This window comes from Chionomys nivalis, chromosome X (assembly GCF_950005125.1).
Source record: "Chionomys nivalis chromosome X, mChiNiv1.1, whole genome shotgun sequence".
NCBI classification, from domain to species: domain Eukaryota; kingdom Metazoa; phylum Chordata; class Mammalia; order Rodentia; family Cricetidae; genus Chionomys; species Chionomys nivalis.
Window position 1 is genome coordinate 130,551,098 of NC_080112.1, and position 18,594 is coordinate 130,569,691.

At 40.5% G+C, this 18,594-nt stretch overlaps 1 protein-coding gene across 5 annotated transcripts in view; it reads right to left on the reverse strand.

Annotated features, from left to right (window-relative positions):
* Vegfd (vascular endothelial growth factor D) overlaps window positions 1-18,594 on the reverse strand; it is a 43,854-nt gene that overhangs the window by 21,767 nt on the left and 3,493 nt on the right. For 3 of the 5 annotated variants that reach the window (XM_057759692.1, XM_057759689.1, XM_057759691.1), the window contains exons 2-3: window positions 9,533-9,758; window positions 2,113-2,303 (exon numbers count right to left, since the gene is read on the reverse strand). In XM_057759692.1, the coding sequence (XP_057615675.1) occupies window positions 2,113-2,303; window positions 9,533-9,758 (417 nt within the window). The remainder of the gene's footprint in view (window positions 1-2,112; window positions 2,304-9,532; window positions 9,759-18,594) is intronic. The other 2 variants (XM_057759690.1, XM_057759693.1) reach the window with 1 other exon arrangement.

Here is an 18,594-nt window from a genome sequence, read left to right on the forward strand (position 1 = left end):
TGGGGATACAGGAAGCAGGCCTGGACTCGCAAAACACCTTGGAATATTTCAAACCTCAGATACACAAGAAAAAATAATTTATCATCGTTTGAAGCCCCTGAGTTTTAAAGCATTTGCTATAAAAGCATTGTACCAGTTAAGATCATACCCAGAAAGAGAATTATAGCTAGTGTGTCTATTCCTATGTTTCTATATGCCCACTCTATTGTAAATAATTTATTATTAATTTCCTTATCACTTGTAAAAATATTATATTTGGGAGGCTGGAGAGATGGCTCAGTGTTTAAGAGCACTTGGTACTTCTACAGAGGACCTGAGTTCAGTTCCCAGCACCCACTTCAAGTGGCTCCAGGGAATCTGGTGCCCTTTTCTGGCTTTCACAGGCGTTACACTCATGTAGTAGACACATATACAGACTGATATAAATAAAAATAAAAAATATTTTTTTAAAAATTACATTTTTAATGATATTTACATGATAGATTGAAAAAGAGATGCCCGAAGGGGATAAAGAAGTTTCGAGAGTGGTTCCATGAAGTGTAGATAAATCTGAACTTGGTTTTTAAGGCATTTCCACTCAATCACCAATCTATGCAGTTCTATTTAGTTTGTTTCTAAGAGACAGTTCGTCACATACTCTGTACCTTTAAGGTACTAACTGCCAAACTGCATGCGTATGCTTATTTGGAAAGAAAAACTGCTGTGCACCTACACTGGAATAAATTTCTTCATATGAATCACTTGTTGAGTGCAGCAGTCAAAACAAAGCAATCAACTATCTACTAAATGGAAACAACTCATTAAGGTCGTGTTTACTCGGACCTTTCAACATGTCATGAGACTTTCCTGAGAACAAGTCAGGGTGTTTTTCTGCATAAACTTCATGTTCTTGCACAATTCTTCAGCTACGCTCCACGGAATACCACCATCAGACACTGAACTCTTACGTTATACAAGCTTTGTTTTACTAACCATTGATTGTATCCATACTTACGTCATTGTTTCTAGTTATGAAATAGTAGGGGTCAGATATGTTGAGTTCTAAAATTCTCCAAAAGGGTTCAGACACGAAATTGCTACACTTTTAGAGACAGTTTAGATGGGGATGGGGGACAAAATTTAGAAAACTTTAATCTATTAACAAAACAAACGGTCATTTAGAACATTCCTTGGCATGGATGTATTTGGCACCCATGTAATTGTCTTTTACTACATACATGATCATGAGGAGACAAGTAAATGTGATAAATGAGTTGTAACATGTGAGGAATTCGCAACAGAGGATCAAAAGGAATGTGGCTTGGTTTACAGGATTTTAACAGCGCATGCCTAAGTGGGTTACTTCAGTTCCCACACACAGCATTTACTACGTCTTACAAGAAGATGGTAGCCACGGACACTTAGCTACAGGGGAAATGTGGTTTGATTCATTTATTTTATTTCTTTCAAGGGCACTGCAGGATTCTTTCAAGACTCTTGTGCTACAGATTCTCCCTTCGTTCCCCACGCTACCCCAGAGACCCGGTCTCTCTTCCCTTCCCTATCAGGCTCTGGACCTGCTCTCACTGGTTCCGGGTTCCTTTGGTTCTCCCAGCACCTGCTTACATTCCCCACCATGATAATAGTGGGCATCCACCAAGTGGGAAGTCCGCTACCATTTTCCCTCTGTTCCTATGCCTGCTCCCTCCTTCAGCCTCTTCAGTTTTAGGGTGAGAGCACCTCCCCCTCTTAGCTGGTCCTCCTTACATTCCTACTTCTCTCTTCCTCTAACCCCACCCCCACTCTTCAGTCAGCTTTTCTCGATCATTCCAATTAAACTCCATACACGGGAACAGCTACATAAGACAGCACAGCTTCCTTCATTTCTTTTAACACCCTGTTCTAGTAATGTCCAAAGGTACCGTCTTGCTATTACAGCCTTAGGTAGATGGGAACTAAAGAGGCTGTGTCATGGCGGATATTATGTTACCTCCCTGAGCCTCAATTTCCTTCCCTGACAAGGAGGATAAGATAGCCTCTGAGTTTGGGGAACTGGATGAGGTTCCCCACATGAAGGATTTAGCTCAGTTGCCTGGTGACAAGGTCAGGGGCAGCGTCTTCATTTCCTCGTACCTGTTTGGAGATGTAGGAGGTGCTGGTGTTCATACACATCACACTCTCCTCATTGCAGCAGCCTCCACACCGGAACACGTTCACGCAGGGGGGCTTGAAGAACGTGTTGGTTGTCTTTCCCAGCTCGCTGGCAACTTCCACGCAGGTCTCTCGAGGGCTACACTGGGTTCTCTGCCATTCCTCATCTATAACTGTAGGAATAAAGTTCATTGAGGCCAGCAGACAAAAATGGCCCCGGTACACAACATAGGTGTTTTCATGCCCGCCCGTCCACACCTTTCTGTACTTGTTTATTTTACTAGGTGGGTATTTAAACATTTCTTTTAGAAATGTATTTATTTTATTTTATGTGTATAGATGTTTGCCTACATGTATATATGTGCACCACATGTGTGACTGATGCCTTTGGACATTAGAAGAGCTCATTGGATCCCCTGGAACAGGAGTTACAGATAGTTGTGATTCACCACGTGGGAAGTGAACCTAGGTCCTATGTAAGAATGGCAAGTGGTCTTAACCCCTGAACCATCTTTCTAACCCCTAGATGGATAGTTTTGTCCATCCTTCAGTCAAAGATCTGCCTGCAAAAACATTTTTTTTTAAATTGAAATCTCTATACTTTTCCATTGATACAATCACTTTATAAAATATTTTATTTTCCCTTGCGGGGAGCACTATGTCCTGCAAGTAATAAGGAAATCAGTGGACTAATATGAAGACATTAAATGTGAGTGTCATTTATCAAGCAACTTACAGGGTACAACTGTAGGAATAGGTCTTAAAATCATAGAGAAATAAATTTCTGTTGTCTGCTTGTATAAGTGCACAGAGACTTAAAGCCGACAAGCACACAAGTGGGTGTTCCAATGGAATTGATTTTTCCTCAAATCAGACTTTTCATGTTTGAAACCGTCCACGGGTTTTTAGAAGATGACAAGATAAGCCCTTTCCTTTTAATGGAAGAAGCAGCTCCCTGGCCATAACTAATTGAGGGAAACTAGAAAAAAGGAAATACAGGGTGTTGTGGAATAATCTTTTTTGTATACCATCAAGATGTGTTTTTGCCAAGGTACCTTCTGACTGGTTTAATAAAGAGCTGGAAAATTTTTAAAAATTTAAAAAATTAAAAAACAGAAATATAAACAGAAAAAAAGAACTGAATGGCCACTAGCTAGGTAGGACAGGATAGGCAAGACTTCAGGGCATAGAGAGGAAGAGGAGATGAATCAAGGTGCAGGAGACCTTCTTAGGTCTCAGATGGGGTTGAAGATGAGCTAGTTATAGCTACACTTTTCTTTGTTACCAAATCCATAAAAGAAACTCACAAAAGAGGTATAAAATGTACAAGATTGAGAAACATAAAAGCTGAAATTGTTTAAGAAAATGTTTTAAGGTCTAAAAATATATTTTAGATTGGTGATATAAGCTACCGTAAAAATAGTTTAGGTAAAAAACTTTGGACTCACTAAGATAGAATAGATAATACAGTACTTTCTCCAAATTTGCCAAACACATACGAACTAAACATTGTGAATGTAATTTTAACTTGAAAATTGTTCTTATTGTATATAGTTTTACTTTGTTAAAGTTAAAACTATCCCTTATTATTTGGACAATACCTGATAATTGTTCTTACTGTATATAGTTTTACTGTTAGAGTTAAAAGAACACCTTTTCTTTTTATTTAGACAAAAGGAGGATATGTTGTGTAATAATCTTTTTGTATAACTGTGAAGATTTATCTTTGCCAAGGTTCCTTCTGATTGGTTTAATAAAAAGCTGAATGGCCAATAGCTATGCAGGAAGAGATTAGTCAGAACTTTCAGGCAGAGATAGAGGAAGAGGAGATGAATTAATGTGTGGGAAAGATGCCAGAGGACACAGAGAGGAAACAGGAGGTTCAAGATAGAAGAGAGGTAAAAAGTCATAAGACAAAATGTAGATTAATAGAAACGGGTTAACTTAAGAGCTAGTGGGACAAGCTTAAGCTATAGGAAAGCATTTATAATTAAAATGAAATCTCTGTGTAATTATTTGGAGCTGGCAACAAAAGAAATTTCACCTACATTAGGGTTGGGGAGATGGCTCAGTTGGGAAAATGTGGGCTGCACAAGTGCAAGGACCTCAGTTCAGATCCCCAGAACCCACATAAAAAGCTGGGCATGCTGACGTACCCCTGGAATCTTAGTGCTGGGAAGGAAGAGACAGATGGATCTCTAGGGTTTGCTGGCCAGCCAGGCTATCCAAATCAGTGAGCTTCAGTTACAATAAGAGACCCTATTTTAAAAACAAAGGTGGAGAGTAAATGAAGAAGACATTAAAAACATTGATCACTGGTCTCCACATGTATGAACAGACATGGACACAGCTACCTGTGTGCATATACATGCACCACACACATACCTGAAAAGAATATAAGGTATTTTTCTTGTATAGCTGTTTCATCTTCTCTCACCACTTTCTAAAATTTTTGAGACGTGGTCTCACTGTGTGGTCCTGCCTGACCTAGAATTTGTTATGTAGACAAAGCTGATAGGCTTGAATTCAGAGAGATTCACATGCCTCTGCCTCCTGGGTATTAGAATTAAAGGTGTTAGAATTAAATCGTACCAGGCTTTCACCATTAAAAATATACTTATTTGGTAGAGGTTTTGGGGTCGCTTATGTATACTATCATATCATCTGCAAATAATGAAAGCTTAATTTCTTCCTTTCCAATACGAATCCCCTTGATCCCTTTATGTTGTCTTATTACTATTGCTAGAACTTCAAGCACTATATTGAAGAGGTATGGAGAGAGTGGACATCCTTGTCGTGTTCCTGATTTTAGTGGGATGGCTTTGAGTTTTTCTCCGTTTAATTTAATGTTAGCTGTCGGCTTGCTGTAAATAGCTTTTATTATATTTAGGTATGACCCTTGTATCCCTAATCTCTCCAAGACCTTTATCATAAAGGGGTGTTGAATTTTGTCGAATGCTTTTTCAGCATCTAATGAAATGATCATATGGTTTTTTTCTTTCAGTTTATTTATATGGTGGATTACATTGATAGATTTGCGTATGTTGAATCAGCCCTGCATCTCTGGGATGAAGCCTACTTGATCATAATGGATAATTTTTCTAATGTGTTCAAGCTAAATAAGAAGGTGAACCCAAAGAAAAACATATAGACATCCTCCTGAATATTAAACTTCATCCAGGCGATGAAAGGAGACAGAGACAGAGACCCACATTGGAGCACCAGACTGAAATCTCAAGGTCCAAATCAGGAGCAGAAGGAGAGAGAGCATGAGCAAGGAACTCAGGACTGCGAGGGGTGCACCCACACACTGAGACAATGGGGATGTTCTATCGGGAACTCACCAAGGCCAGCTGGCCTGGGTCTGAAAAAGCATGGGATAAAACCGGACTCGCTGAACATAGCGGACAATGAGGACTACTGAGAACTCAAGAACAATGGCACTGGATTTTGATCCTACTGCACGTACTGGCTTTGTGGGAGTCTAGGCAGTTTGGATGCTCACCTTACTAGACCTGGATGGAGGTGGGTGGTCCTTGGACTTCCCACAGGGCAGGGAACCCTGATTGCTCTTCGGGCTGACGAGGGAGGGGGACTTGATTGGGGGAGGGGGAGGGAAATGAGAGGTGGTGGCGGGGAGGAGGCAGAAATCTTTAATAAATAAATTAATTAAAAATAAAAAAATAAAAATATACTTATTTTATTTTTAAGTGTGTGTGTGTGTGAGAGAGAGAGAGAGAGAAAGAGAGAGAGAGAGAGAGAGAGAGAGAGAGAGAGAGAGAGAGAGAGAGAGCGCAGGTGCCTGCAGATATCAGAGGCATCAGATTCCGTAGAGCTAGAGTTAAAGGCCATTGTGAGCTGTCTGATGTGGGTGCTGGGAACCTAATAATTCAGGTCCTCTACAAGATCTACTGCTCTTAACTGGTGAGCTCTTGAAAGAGCCCCACTCTCATAATTTTTAAGTTAGATTTTGACACTTAATGCTGTGTGTGGCCTCTCTTCAGGTTTTTGTGTGTGGTGTGTGTGTGTGTGAAAGGGGACTTGCTTTCAGTTTGTCATACACAGATACATAGAACTGCAGACTATGTTATACTAGGAACATAGTGAAACCCCTTTGTAGCAGGCAGCCTTAAAATTGACCCCTAGTGATCCCTAGTTCCTGGGGGTCATATCCTGTGCAATCTCCCCTCCTCTTGTGTGACGATGAAACTGAGTGATTGAATTTTTGTGAAGAGAGTACATCAAGACAGGATGTCACTTAGGTGTTTAGGTTGAAAAATTCACTGACTCTGCTTCTCTCTCTCACCCCCACCTCTCTTTAGCCTCTTTTCTTCTCTCCCCACTTCCTTTCTCAACAAGGGCCACTTTAAAAAAAAAAGATTTTCTTATTTTAAATTGTGTGTATGTGTGTGAAGGGAGATGTGCACGTATATGAGGTGAAGTACACATGAGCCAGTGCCCTGACACCCCAGAAGAGGACGACAAATGTCCCCTGGAGCTGGAGTTGTAAATGGCTGTGAGTCCACCCTACATAGGTGATAGGAAACAAGCGTGGGTCTTCTGCAAGAGCAGTATGTACTCTTAACCTCCAAGCCACTTTCCAGCCTGAAAGTCACTTTTGAAGCTACCACCAACTGAGGGCAGCCTTTGGCCAACAGGCAGGGAGGATGGAGCCCTTCACAGTCCAAGAGTCCCTGTGTAACTTAATCCTACAAGCAACCACTGAATGAACTTGGAAGTACATTATGCCCCAGTTGAACCTTGAGATACTTGGAGCCCAGATGAAGACCTTGACTGTAGGCTCCAGAGAGACCCTGAATAAGAAAAAAAAAATCCTGGCCATGTTTGTATTTCAGATCTCTAAAAAAATGTGAAACCCCAAAAATCTGTTTTACAAGTAGGATGGCACCTGAAGAATTAACTCCTAGGTTGTCCCCAGGCTCCGGCCTCCACAACCATATGCATCCGTACACACATGTACACTTGCATGTGTACACACAGTCTGTTTGGGACAATCAAATTTGGGGGTAAGATATAGTAACAGGCAAACAGTTCTATACACTGTATTTAAAATATATGTATTGGTGGGTGTAATGGTTTGAAAGAAATGGCCCCCAAAGGGAATGGCGCTATTAAGAGGTGTGGCCTTGTTGGAGTAGGTGTGGTCTTTCTGGAGGAAATGTGTCACTGTGGAAGCGGGCATTGAGGTTTCACATATGCTCAAGTCACACCATGTGAGACAAACCCAATTTCTATTATCTGTGAGTCAAGATGTAAGAACTCTAGCTCCTTCTCTGGTACCATGTCTGCTTGCATGCTGCTTTGCTTCCCGCCATGAAGATGGTGGACTAAACTTCTGAACTCTAAGTGTGACACCACAGTTAAATATTTCCCTTTCTAAGAACTGCCGTGGTCATGGTGTCTTTTCACAGCAATAGAAACCCTAACTAAGACAATGGTCCTGGAGAGATGGCTCCGAAGTACCAGCTGCTCCTCCAGATGACCCACGTTTAGTTCCCAGCATCCGTATGGCAGCTCACACCTCTAACTCAATTCCAGTGGATCTGATGCCTTATTCTGGTCTCCATGGGTACTGCACATATGTAGTGCACAGACATACAAGAATATAAAATTAATATTTTTAAATTTCTAATGATAAAAAGCATCCTCAGGCTGTATGCATGACACAATTATTTAGCATTGCTAGGGAATGCTATTTAAATTGCTACTATTAGTCATGCATCTTTGACAGAAAGAGCAATCGACTTATGAAAATATCCATTGTTTAAAACGCTACTTAAATGTTATTTTCTACTTGATTTTTTTCTTTAAAGTTATAACTTTTACAAGTTGGACGAGATTATAATCAAAATCTCACGCAGTAATGACCAAGACCACTGACTAAGGTTTAATAAGGCCAGTTTTCTTTCTTATGGCCCAGGGAATTACCCCGAAATCCATGAGAGAGAGTAGATAACAAAACATAATCGGTGTAACACATTTATTTGATTATCTGTTTCTTCTAATTTAGGGAATAACTTCAGCTGGTCCTTCATATAATTAGGAGGGAAACCGTGGAAGCTGCAAATTCTCTGATTTTTTATGGTTTCCTTTTTAGAAAATGTCAACCTGGTTGACTTTTACAAATCACTGCCTTGTGGCTCTATGGGAAAACTGTCTTTACAAGTCATCTGTACATGCCCCTCGGGCCTTCGAACATGTAATCTGGTCAAAATCTGCAGTCTCCAGATTCAGTTGTTTTTGTGAAGTGCATGTAAAATCACCACATGAATCAGCAACTAGACCCTCACTCAGACACACAGTCCCACTCATGAGCACAAAAAACTTCCTTCACACGTACGCTGCCATGGGATTCCCTCACTTACAGACAGCTTTCCCCATAGCTGAACCCTGTGCAATTCATTCTTCAGGAAAAAAGACAACTCTAGATAGAAAGGAAAGAATAATTCTTGCTTAAGGATCGACCGAAATCAAGCAGTGGATATACTCAAGTACTATGTGATAATATTTGTATCTACAAGACTAAATCTAGCAAGGCCACTGGTTTCTTGGGTTATGTTGATATTTCAACAGAGAGCTAAATGCCTAATCAAATCCACACAACTTTATTTAAAAACATTTCATTCATTGTGTCACAGTATGTATAAACACTAGTCTTGTAAAGAGTCTATATCTCAATCTGGATATCATTAAAGTGACATCGCACATCTATCTCCACCCCTACCCCAGGAATAAATTTGGAAATATAATGGTCCCTTGGTATCTGTGGAGGACTGGACCCAGGATACCCTACAGATACACAGAATTCTAAAGAAAAGCCATAGCTCTATTCTTGGTTTTCCTCTCTATCTGCATAGTAATTGAATGAATACTGAGGTTATTTTAAACCTGTTTTTCCCTCCCTAAAAGCAGTCTTTCTGTATTGTCATGCCCTCAAATTCCCGAGTTAAACTTACTTTGATAATGTGAAATGTTCTTAGGTTGCACGTAGACATCCAAATCATACTGACTATTCTTCTTTGTGGAGTAGCCATTTAAAATGCAGAATTCTTGAGCTGGCAAGATGGTTCAGTGGGTAAAGTTGCTTGCTGCCAAGCCTGAAAACCTGTGTTCAATTCCTGAGCCCCACAAAGTAGGAGAGAAATGACTTTTGCAAATACTGATTTGTTTACATTTTTATTACATCTGTTTATTTATGGAGGAGCATACGTGCGGCTATCTGAGAACCATTCTCATCTCTATCCAGTGAACCATCTTGCCATAAAGTGAAAGACTCCCCCCCCCCCGATACATACCCACCCTATTCAAACTTTTGGAAGGAGTTGGTACCTGCATCACTATCTGATAAGGAAATAATCTGCCATTTCACTCACACACCTACCTTTTAGCGTTTCCGTATCATAGAAAGTTGCCGCAAATCTAGTGGAGCGATGGGATGTTGAGCGTGAGTCCATACTGGCAAGATTCTTGAGCTTCAGCCGGCATCTCCACAGCTTCCAGTCCTCGGAGTGTGCGACTTGCAGAAGCTCCTCCAAACTAGAAGCAGCTCTGATCTGTTGTTCAGATCGTTCCAACACTGACCGGGATGGTCGCTCGAAAGAAAAATCCTAGTTTGAGAGTAAGTTACAAAGATATCGTGATAACTGTGGCTGCTAACAGTTTAAACTGTAGACCATCTGAAAAGAAACTAGACAAGATTACTCAAATGTGCACTTGGGCCTAGGCCAAATCATGTCTAATGGTGGACTTCAAAATGATAGATCCATCTACTTCCTTACTTCCAGAGCCTGAGCACATTGTCTTATTCAGGAAAAATGCATATATAATGGAGGTGAAGTCCTTGTGATATTAGTCACGTGAACCCAAAGTACAATGAGCAAGGTCCTTAGAAACCTGGAGAAGACAAAGACACAGCAGGGTCATGTGAATACGGAGGCGGACATGAAGTGATGAGGCCACAACTCAGGGATTGCCTCGAGCCCCCCAAAGCAGACGAGGCAATGCTTCATGCCAAGAGAGTTTGACACCTTGATTTTTGGGATTTTGTTGTTCTGAGACACCAGATTTATGGTACCATACTATTGCAGTCATAGACAAGCAGTAGAGATTCTTTTATTGTCTTTTATTGTGACGACAGTCCCATTTCCTACTTTAAGATGAAGTATTGCTGTTTCTCTGTGGTTGCATCTGAACTGTATTGGCTAATATGATGCAACTAGACTAGATGGGTATATTTGTGGGGGCGGGGAGCCCAAGTCAATATTTTTGATTTATAACTACTTGTTCAAAAGTAGGGGCTCGGTTATACAAAATAATTATACATACATACATACACCAACGGAGCCCATTTCCTACTAGAGTATTTCCCAGCCCTGGGGATCAGTCTTTGGGCCCTAAGCATGCTAGGTAGGCATTTTGCTAACTGACCATCCCCCCAATTCTGGAGCAGAGCTCTTGATGGCCTCTCTCCCAGCCTCACATCTTTCAGACCTGCAGCTTTGACTTGATGGTTCCATAGTTTATCAGCATTTAGTGTTTAGATGACTTTACATGGTTGTTTACTACTGTTTTATTAACCAGTTGCAGTCTATGAACTAAAAAAAAGTCAAAATCCGTATCTTCAAGGTTATGTCTTTTGTTGTTATTGTTGTTTTGAGGCAAGGTCTCATTTCGTAGCCAAGGCTGGTCTGGAACTTGTGATCTTCCTGCCTCAGCTTCCAAAGTCCTGACATCTCAGGCTTATGTGATCACACCAGGCTACATTCACCTTAGCCATTTTGCCTAGAAGTCCAGATGGAAGGCACATTTTGGCCGGAGGTAGGAGAGTATTAAATGTTTGTAAGCTGGGGGAAAGAGCCAATAGAGAAGAAACTGAAAGCATATACAAGGGGAGAGAAAACAGAGCCTGTAAGGCTTGACATATGGTGAGTTAGTTGATCAGTATGAAGATAATAATAATATATATAAAAAAACACCTTTTGAAACAGGTGAGTCATAGAGAGCCCCGTGGATCTGTAGACAGCAAGGCTGCCTCAGAAGCTCGTAGTTTCTCATTATATCTCTAGAGTTTGAAACAAAGACATTTTTTGGCAAGGAAGAGAAAGAAGCTTAAAGAGCACAGATGGGGTTTGTGAACTTGGCACTGAACGTGGGTGGCATGCCACAGCGTTTTTAGCTGAGAACCCTGGAGACAAAACTGGATAATTGCTCATTTCCCTGACAACTCTTAAATGTGATCGTCCTACATTAAGGCTAATTTGTTAATGGCTTCTCTTTGCCTGACCATCCAGCTCCCCTTTCTAGTTCGATGGCAAAGCTACCTTATACCCAATTCAATCTTCAAGATAAAATTTTGCCAACACTGCTTCAATAAGGTAATGAGAAGGTCTAACAAATACTTTTTAAAAGATTATTAAGTTGGGCATAGCAGGCTTTGTATGTGTGTGCGCTTGTGCGCACGCGTGTGTGTGCGTGTTTGTGTCTGTATGTGCACGTGTGCATGTTTGTGTACACCACTTGTGTGTATAACAATAATTATAGAAGAAGAGGTTGTGAATTTGAGAAGGAGTAAGAAAGAGACAAGGGAGGAATTGGACAGGGAAAGGGAGTGGAAACAGCATAAGTACAAGTACTTGTGTATGAACCCTCTACAATTTTTTATTAAGATTGGGCATTGCTGAAAGAATTTTTATTTATGTAGGTAAAATTTTATCCAATACCATGCCTAAGTAAGGCTGATGTATGGCTTCATATCTTACAAGTCTCAATTCAATTTTGGCTTCTTTTTTAAAAAAATCTTATAAAAACGAAGGACAAAACATTAATCCTAAAGCGTGAATTAAAATGATTGATGTTAAGATTATAGCCCTATGACTGGTTTCTTTGTGAAACCACAACATTTACTTAAATACCCAATGCTATTTAAGCCTACTTTGCTAAATGAAAAGCTAGTTTGAAATAACTGAGAAATCGGCAACAGTCATTTTTATAATTCTAAATGGAAATATGAACAGCCCAACAAAAGCAAGTAATTCATCCGGGCACACATTTTGGGAAGGGTTGAAAATGGATCTTTTTCGATTCTAAACTTGTTGATTTTTTTTGTAATCAACTTTATGCTATCTGCATGGGTAAGACAAAGCTAAACATAAAAAAGTGTTACCATTGTCCAAAATGCAGACTTAAACTCTTGTTTTCAATAGTTTTCACTGCTGAACTATTGCCAAATGAGTTGCTCTTTATTTCTTTCAATTTTCTGATTCAAGCGCTAATAAAATCTAAAATAATTATAGTGCAATCTGCAAGATGAAAGGATGGGAAAGGCATTTCCAGGTCTCTGCTATTAGAGTGGTGGCCTTGGTCTGTCATTAATTCAAGACTGTTATCAATTCTCCTCCTAAATAACAAATCATTCTCTGATGGTTTTTAGGTACCAACAATCAGTTTTTAAAGCATAGGGTCAAAGGTATCTGCAACACTACTTTGTCATCATATAAATGTTATTATATACATAGACTAACTTTTTCCCACATGAAGTTGCATTCCTAACAAGCCACCAAGCAATGCCCACACTGTTGGTTAGCTTATTCTCTATTGAGAAGGATTTAGAGCAGAAGTTCCCAGACTTGCCTTCACCTTGAATGAATGCGGGGAAAACCTTTAAACAAAAATACTGATGATTGAATCTTATCATAAGAGAGTCCCATTTTACAGATTTGGACCACAACTTCAAAAGAAAAAAAAGTCCCGTGTCTGCTTCAGCAGTAGCTGCAATTCTCTGTGTGTCTTTGCAGACCTGGGAGGACTGAGAAGTGAGTGTGATTGGGGTAAATTCCAAAAGAGACAATAAAAATATTACGTTGAAAAAAGTTACTTCACAGAGTTCAGTGGAGAATTTGGGAGTTCATAAATGGGAAAGGGTCAGAGAATAAAGCAGGAATGTAATTAGTTTGTTTCTTTTTGTCTTTCTCAAGGGTGTCACCTGGACCTACACGTTGGGGTAGAGGTTTATGCTTTATGCCCTTGATAGTCCTTAGTCACTGGAGAGATGGGATCGAAAATAGCAAGACTTGGCAACTCTAATCATAGCAAATACAATTAAACACATAAAACCCAAACAACTCTTCCAGGGTAAACTGTGAGCTATCTTTTACTAGTGAGAAAAAAGCATTCTTGGCGTTATCTGCAAATGAAAGCAAACTTCCAAGGATCTTCGCAGGTCTTATGTCTGTCTTTACAGAGTTCATGTATAAAAGAAATCAGCCTACTTCTTAAACTTTTCTGTTTTGGTTTTGGGGTCTAGCATTAGCCAGAATAGCTGGCACCTGGTGGTTTGGGCCATACCAACTGAGGGAAGGAAGGAGAGTGCCCACTTGCTAGTAATGACTGCTGAGGCGTGGCTATTCAGGTCACAACAACCATGGCTCTGTCCCCATAACACTGAAATCCAGAAACCTGGCCATCTGGGAACAGAATTAGGTTGTTGTTCTTTTTGGGTGCCTTGTGGCGCTGTGTGTGTGTGTGTGTGCGTGCATGCAGACAGGAATGCACATGCAGGGTTGCCTGGGTGTTTGAAGACAGTGGAAAAGGGTTTGTTTGGATGCTAGAAACTGCCCCATCTTCCAATTTAACAAGGATTGTTGGTGATGTTCTCTCTAGTCAAGCCATCTAGTATTTGGGGAGATGTCTCTGTCTCCCTTTACATATGTTAAACCTATGTTCTCCTCAATGCACCTGCTCCTATTTATTTGACACAGCTGAGCTACAGAAATAAGAAGAAAGATGGTGGTGGGGTGGGCTTGAGTGGCAAGATAGTCTCAGACCTTCTAAAACTGTGCTCTCGGAGCAAGCCTTAGAGTGGTGATTCCTGAGCTGCCTAACATTCTCCGTATCATTGATCTCAAAGATCAAGGATCCAATGCTCAAGAAACAACTCCAGACCTTTATTGAGATTAAACAGAACTGCAAACGACTTCAGCCTGCCTCTCCACAGCTGTTTCGGTTTTGGATCACGTGCCCTACTTTGACATGTTGCAAGCGCAAGCTTGACACTGCCTTCGGATTGACTGCACTGAGCACACCTCCCACCTCTGCAAGCCCAGGCTCCTGCCAGCCCACTCATCAATGGGAGGGCAGACACATGGAGCAGACATGGGCCCAGCCTGAGGTTTGGGCCTTGATCCCGACTCTCAGTTGACCCACAGAGATGTACGTGAGAACAACCTATTGATGTGTTTGCTAAGCCACTATAATTTGTATGGGTTTGTAACAGCATGATTGCAGCCATAATTAGCTGCTATGAGTCTGTTTCAGCCAAAATGCAGCACAATCAACTTCACGGGAAGACCTTTGTACAAAACATTATGGTCTCCTATAAGAAAGTCCTGCTTGCCACTGGCAGCCAGCCTTTAAAAATATTTACTTCTAAGCATATTGTGGTCCTACATCAACGTTTACCCATCACCTTCTCCTTCCTCACCAACACCCACAACACTGCCCTGTGATCCCTAACCTTCCTATAGTAATGTCGTTATGAATTAAGCACACAACTGGAAAGGCTGGTTTCAGCTTTTTATCCTGCTTCTCCCCCCCCCCACCCCTGTGAGTTCTCTTAAATTTAAAATACCCATTAAATCACTCGCTTTGGCTCTTAGAGTTTCTTCACCCCCTCCTCTAAAATGATCCCTAAGCCTTGCTTGGGAGGAGGGGTGCAGTATTGATGTTCCACACATACGTAAATATACAGCTAGTACAAATTGGACTCTGATGGGTTAAAAAAATGAAGACACAAAATTGGGTGGGTAAGAAAGGGAGATGGATCTGGGAGGGTGAATATGATTGAAACTCAGTGCATGAAATTCTTAAAGAACTAATAAAAGTGAAATAAAAGGTTATTCACGCAATCAAAACTCCGCTCGTCCTAAAGAGTCCCGTTCACAACAGAACAGCAAGATATTTGTCATGCCATTTTCTCTCTCCTGTAATAATTTGTATTTAAATGTTGATTTTTCAAGAAGCAATACTCATCTCTACCATGTGAGTGCTAGGATTATTTAATAAGATCCAGTCAATGGTGAAATAAACTGTGTTGAAATTATAGTATTACTTAGAGTTTCAGGCATTAAAATTATTCTTCCTACAAGCCAAAAGGAACTCCCTGGTGGCTGGTAAGATGTGAAAATGACTAAGACATTTTTATTTTATAAAAAAAGCATCACTTCCACTCATGTGCTTGGCACATGGAGGACATTCCACAAGTGTTTACTGAACTGAACGTACAGCTTTCCTTCTCCCACGGAGAAAGGCTTTCCTGAACGACTGAAATAAACTGTCTCATTCCGCATGCCTTACCTGCAAGACCAACCATGGAGTTTCCCTATCTCCAATACAGAGTTTCTGTGTATAAAGTATATATTATTTCACACATTAGAGGGATAATGATGGAAGCCAGTGAGTTTTGCCTTTTTTCCTCTCTTCCTGCTTTTTCAATATTATGTACACTCCAGCACTGCTCTAAGACAGGGAAACTTTAAACATAGCAAAAGTTATGTGTGATAATTATTAATAGATATTATTTTTGGAATATTTCCAGCAACCCACCTTCTGAGGCCAAAGTAAGAGTGCACCTCCTGATACTATGCACATAAATGGACAGTAGATCCATGATGTGTGCTGCTTCTAGGTCGGAGCATGCAATGGTCAGAGTGATCTAGAACATTCTAGATGTGGGTGCTCAGCTAGCTTCATACTAATAGTGAGTTGACTGTGGATGAACCAAGATGGTTGTACAGTATGAGCAGCAAATAAATTTGTACTGATTACGAAGATTTTGAGGGTGGATGTAATTACAGCATACCCTACCTTGCCTCACTAAAAAAGCATCTGATCAGAGCATTTTTGTCATAATTTGCCACACCTTCACAAATCACCCAAGAAGAAAACATAGGTAGGCCACCCCAGGCTTTCAGAGATGAAGAAAGACAGGAAGGGGGTCTAAGTTTGCGCAGAGATACTGTGTGGCTACAGGTTGCTCCAGGTAACTTGCTGTGACCGTCCAGCTAAAAGAAAGGGCTAAAGTGACTTCATTCTCCAACTTTGGGTTCTAGAAGCGAACACCCTATTGGATGGCCTAAGGCTAGAAGGACATTTCAGGATGCTTTTACTCACCAAAATCTTACCTCATGTCCACAGTAAAATATCACATGCCTTAAAAATGCTTTGGGATTTTATAAAAATCATGAAATCAGGCAAGCCGTGGTGATGATGAATGTCAGAGACGGGTGAGTGTTGTCTTTCACCTGGCTGTCTCAGGATCTTCCAAAGCTAGTCTATCAACCGGCCAACAAACACTGCCTTCACCATCTACCATGTGACGGGCTTTGCAAAGTGGTGGTTGGGACACTTCTATAAAGAAAACAATAAAACACTCCTGTGCTGAAAAATTTCCACCCTAATGGTGAGGGTGTAATAAACCCAGACAAACAGACCACAGAATGTCAGGTCCAGGTGAATGCCATCAATAAGGTAAATAAAATAGTGTAACCAACACAGGACACAATGTGTAAGCTGGGACCCAGGGGCCACATCCAGTGGGCAGCCTGTTTTTGAACAGTCTGTGAGTTAAGTTTTTGCATTCTAAGTGGTTGAAACGCATTTCCCGGTGCATAAAATTTACATAAAATTAAAATGGTAGCATCCTGAAAGTTTTATTGGAGATCAGCCCCACCTGCATGATCTGCCTGGCAACTTTTCCAGGCTGGACAGCTGCACCAGTGATCTCAGCTCACCTTCCACCAGCCACTCCAGTTGTATGGCTCATCCTCAGAATAGCCAAGCTACTCCCTCTTCAGTCACTACCCTGAGGATGACCTCTGCCTCCTTCACCTCTTTCAGTACTATGCAACAAATACAGCTGAATTAGAACAATCCACCCCCTTCATCTAAATCATTCGGTGTCCCCTCCTTCATTCGCGTGCTTCTCATTACTATTGTGTCTGATACGTGACATATTTGTGTATTGTTGACCTCCACCAAGTCCAATCAAATTATGCATTCCAAGAGAGATGAAATATTGCTTTATTTCTTGCTGCATTCTCAGATCCTAGATACATTGGATAGTCAATAAATATCTACTGAAAAAAAATCAATGAATTATCAACTATTGGAAAGTTGTAATGAGAAGTCTAGGAGAGTCTTTATGGCTTAGAACATCTCAACCAGTCAAGGCTTTTATGATGCTGAAGATGCCTGAGGATGCCGTTGATTGATAATGCTCTAGTATCTTAGTAAGACTATAAGAATGAGAAGCAAGAGAGAAAAGTGGATTCACCACCACCACAACAACCTAAGCAGAAAAGCTCATTTTATCAGTCTCCTTTCATTCCAATTCATTCCCAGTTATGCTAAACTGCCATCACACGATAAAAACAAACTCACATCCCATGATAAAAATGAGTTCTCTGGGATAAAGAGGTGGCTCAGTGGTTAAGAGTATTTGCTGATGTTGCCAATAACAGTTTGGTTCCCATTACCCAAGTTAGTTGGTTAACAACTGCTGGTGACTTCCGATCTAGGGGATATGGCATCCTTTCTAGGCCTCTGCAGGTACTCATGTGCTCAGACCCACACACAAATAAGCTTAAAATAAAATCTCTGAGAAAAAGAGTTAGGCCTAGATATTGCTCAGGAACAATTTTATTGTCCTTTGTATCTCTATATCTCTATTGCTTTTGTCTAACTGTGGAAATACTTGGGTTTGAGAACTCCACATCTTTTTATGAAGAGTTCTTTATGGGATCATTTGTATATACAAATACCTTATTTTTATTTCACAAGTTATCTTTGTGACATGTTTGTAGCAACATTTTATTCACAGGCATGAAGTCAGGATTTTTCAATTAAAAATGAGTCATACAAGGAAGTCATACACAGGATGTAAGCAGGGAGAGTTCTAGGGTATCTTGGGTACCACAGTATCTTAGAATAACATAAAAGCAAAAACTGAATTCATGTTGAGACAGAAAAATTGGACAAGAAAAATTGGACAAGAGCTCACCGGCTCATCTGACTAACAACAAAGCCAGGAAAGTCTCCTGTATATAGCTTTGTGCATGAGAATGGGGTGGGTAGGAGGAATGGGTTTGTTTTCTGCAATTAAAGATGAAAGATGTCCATCAGTCTTTTCCACGCAAGTTACTTCTTAGACAATTTCAAGAGAAGGCAAATGGCATGAAGGTGATGAAGCCCCGTGAGCCATGTGGATTTGACACCTATTCCAATCTTACGTAGCACTGAATGACTGAGTCCAACATCTAGCAATACCCTTTTTCTATAGACATTATAAGCATGATGCCTAAAAAGCTAGTACAGAGAAAAGCTGAAGAAGAAACGCTTTTAAAAGAGTTCTGAAAGCTACCATGACCTAGAATTGTTCCTCTAATACTA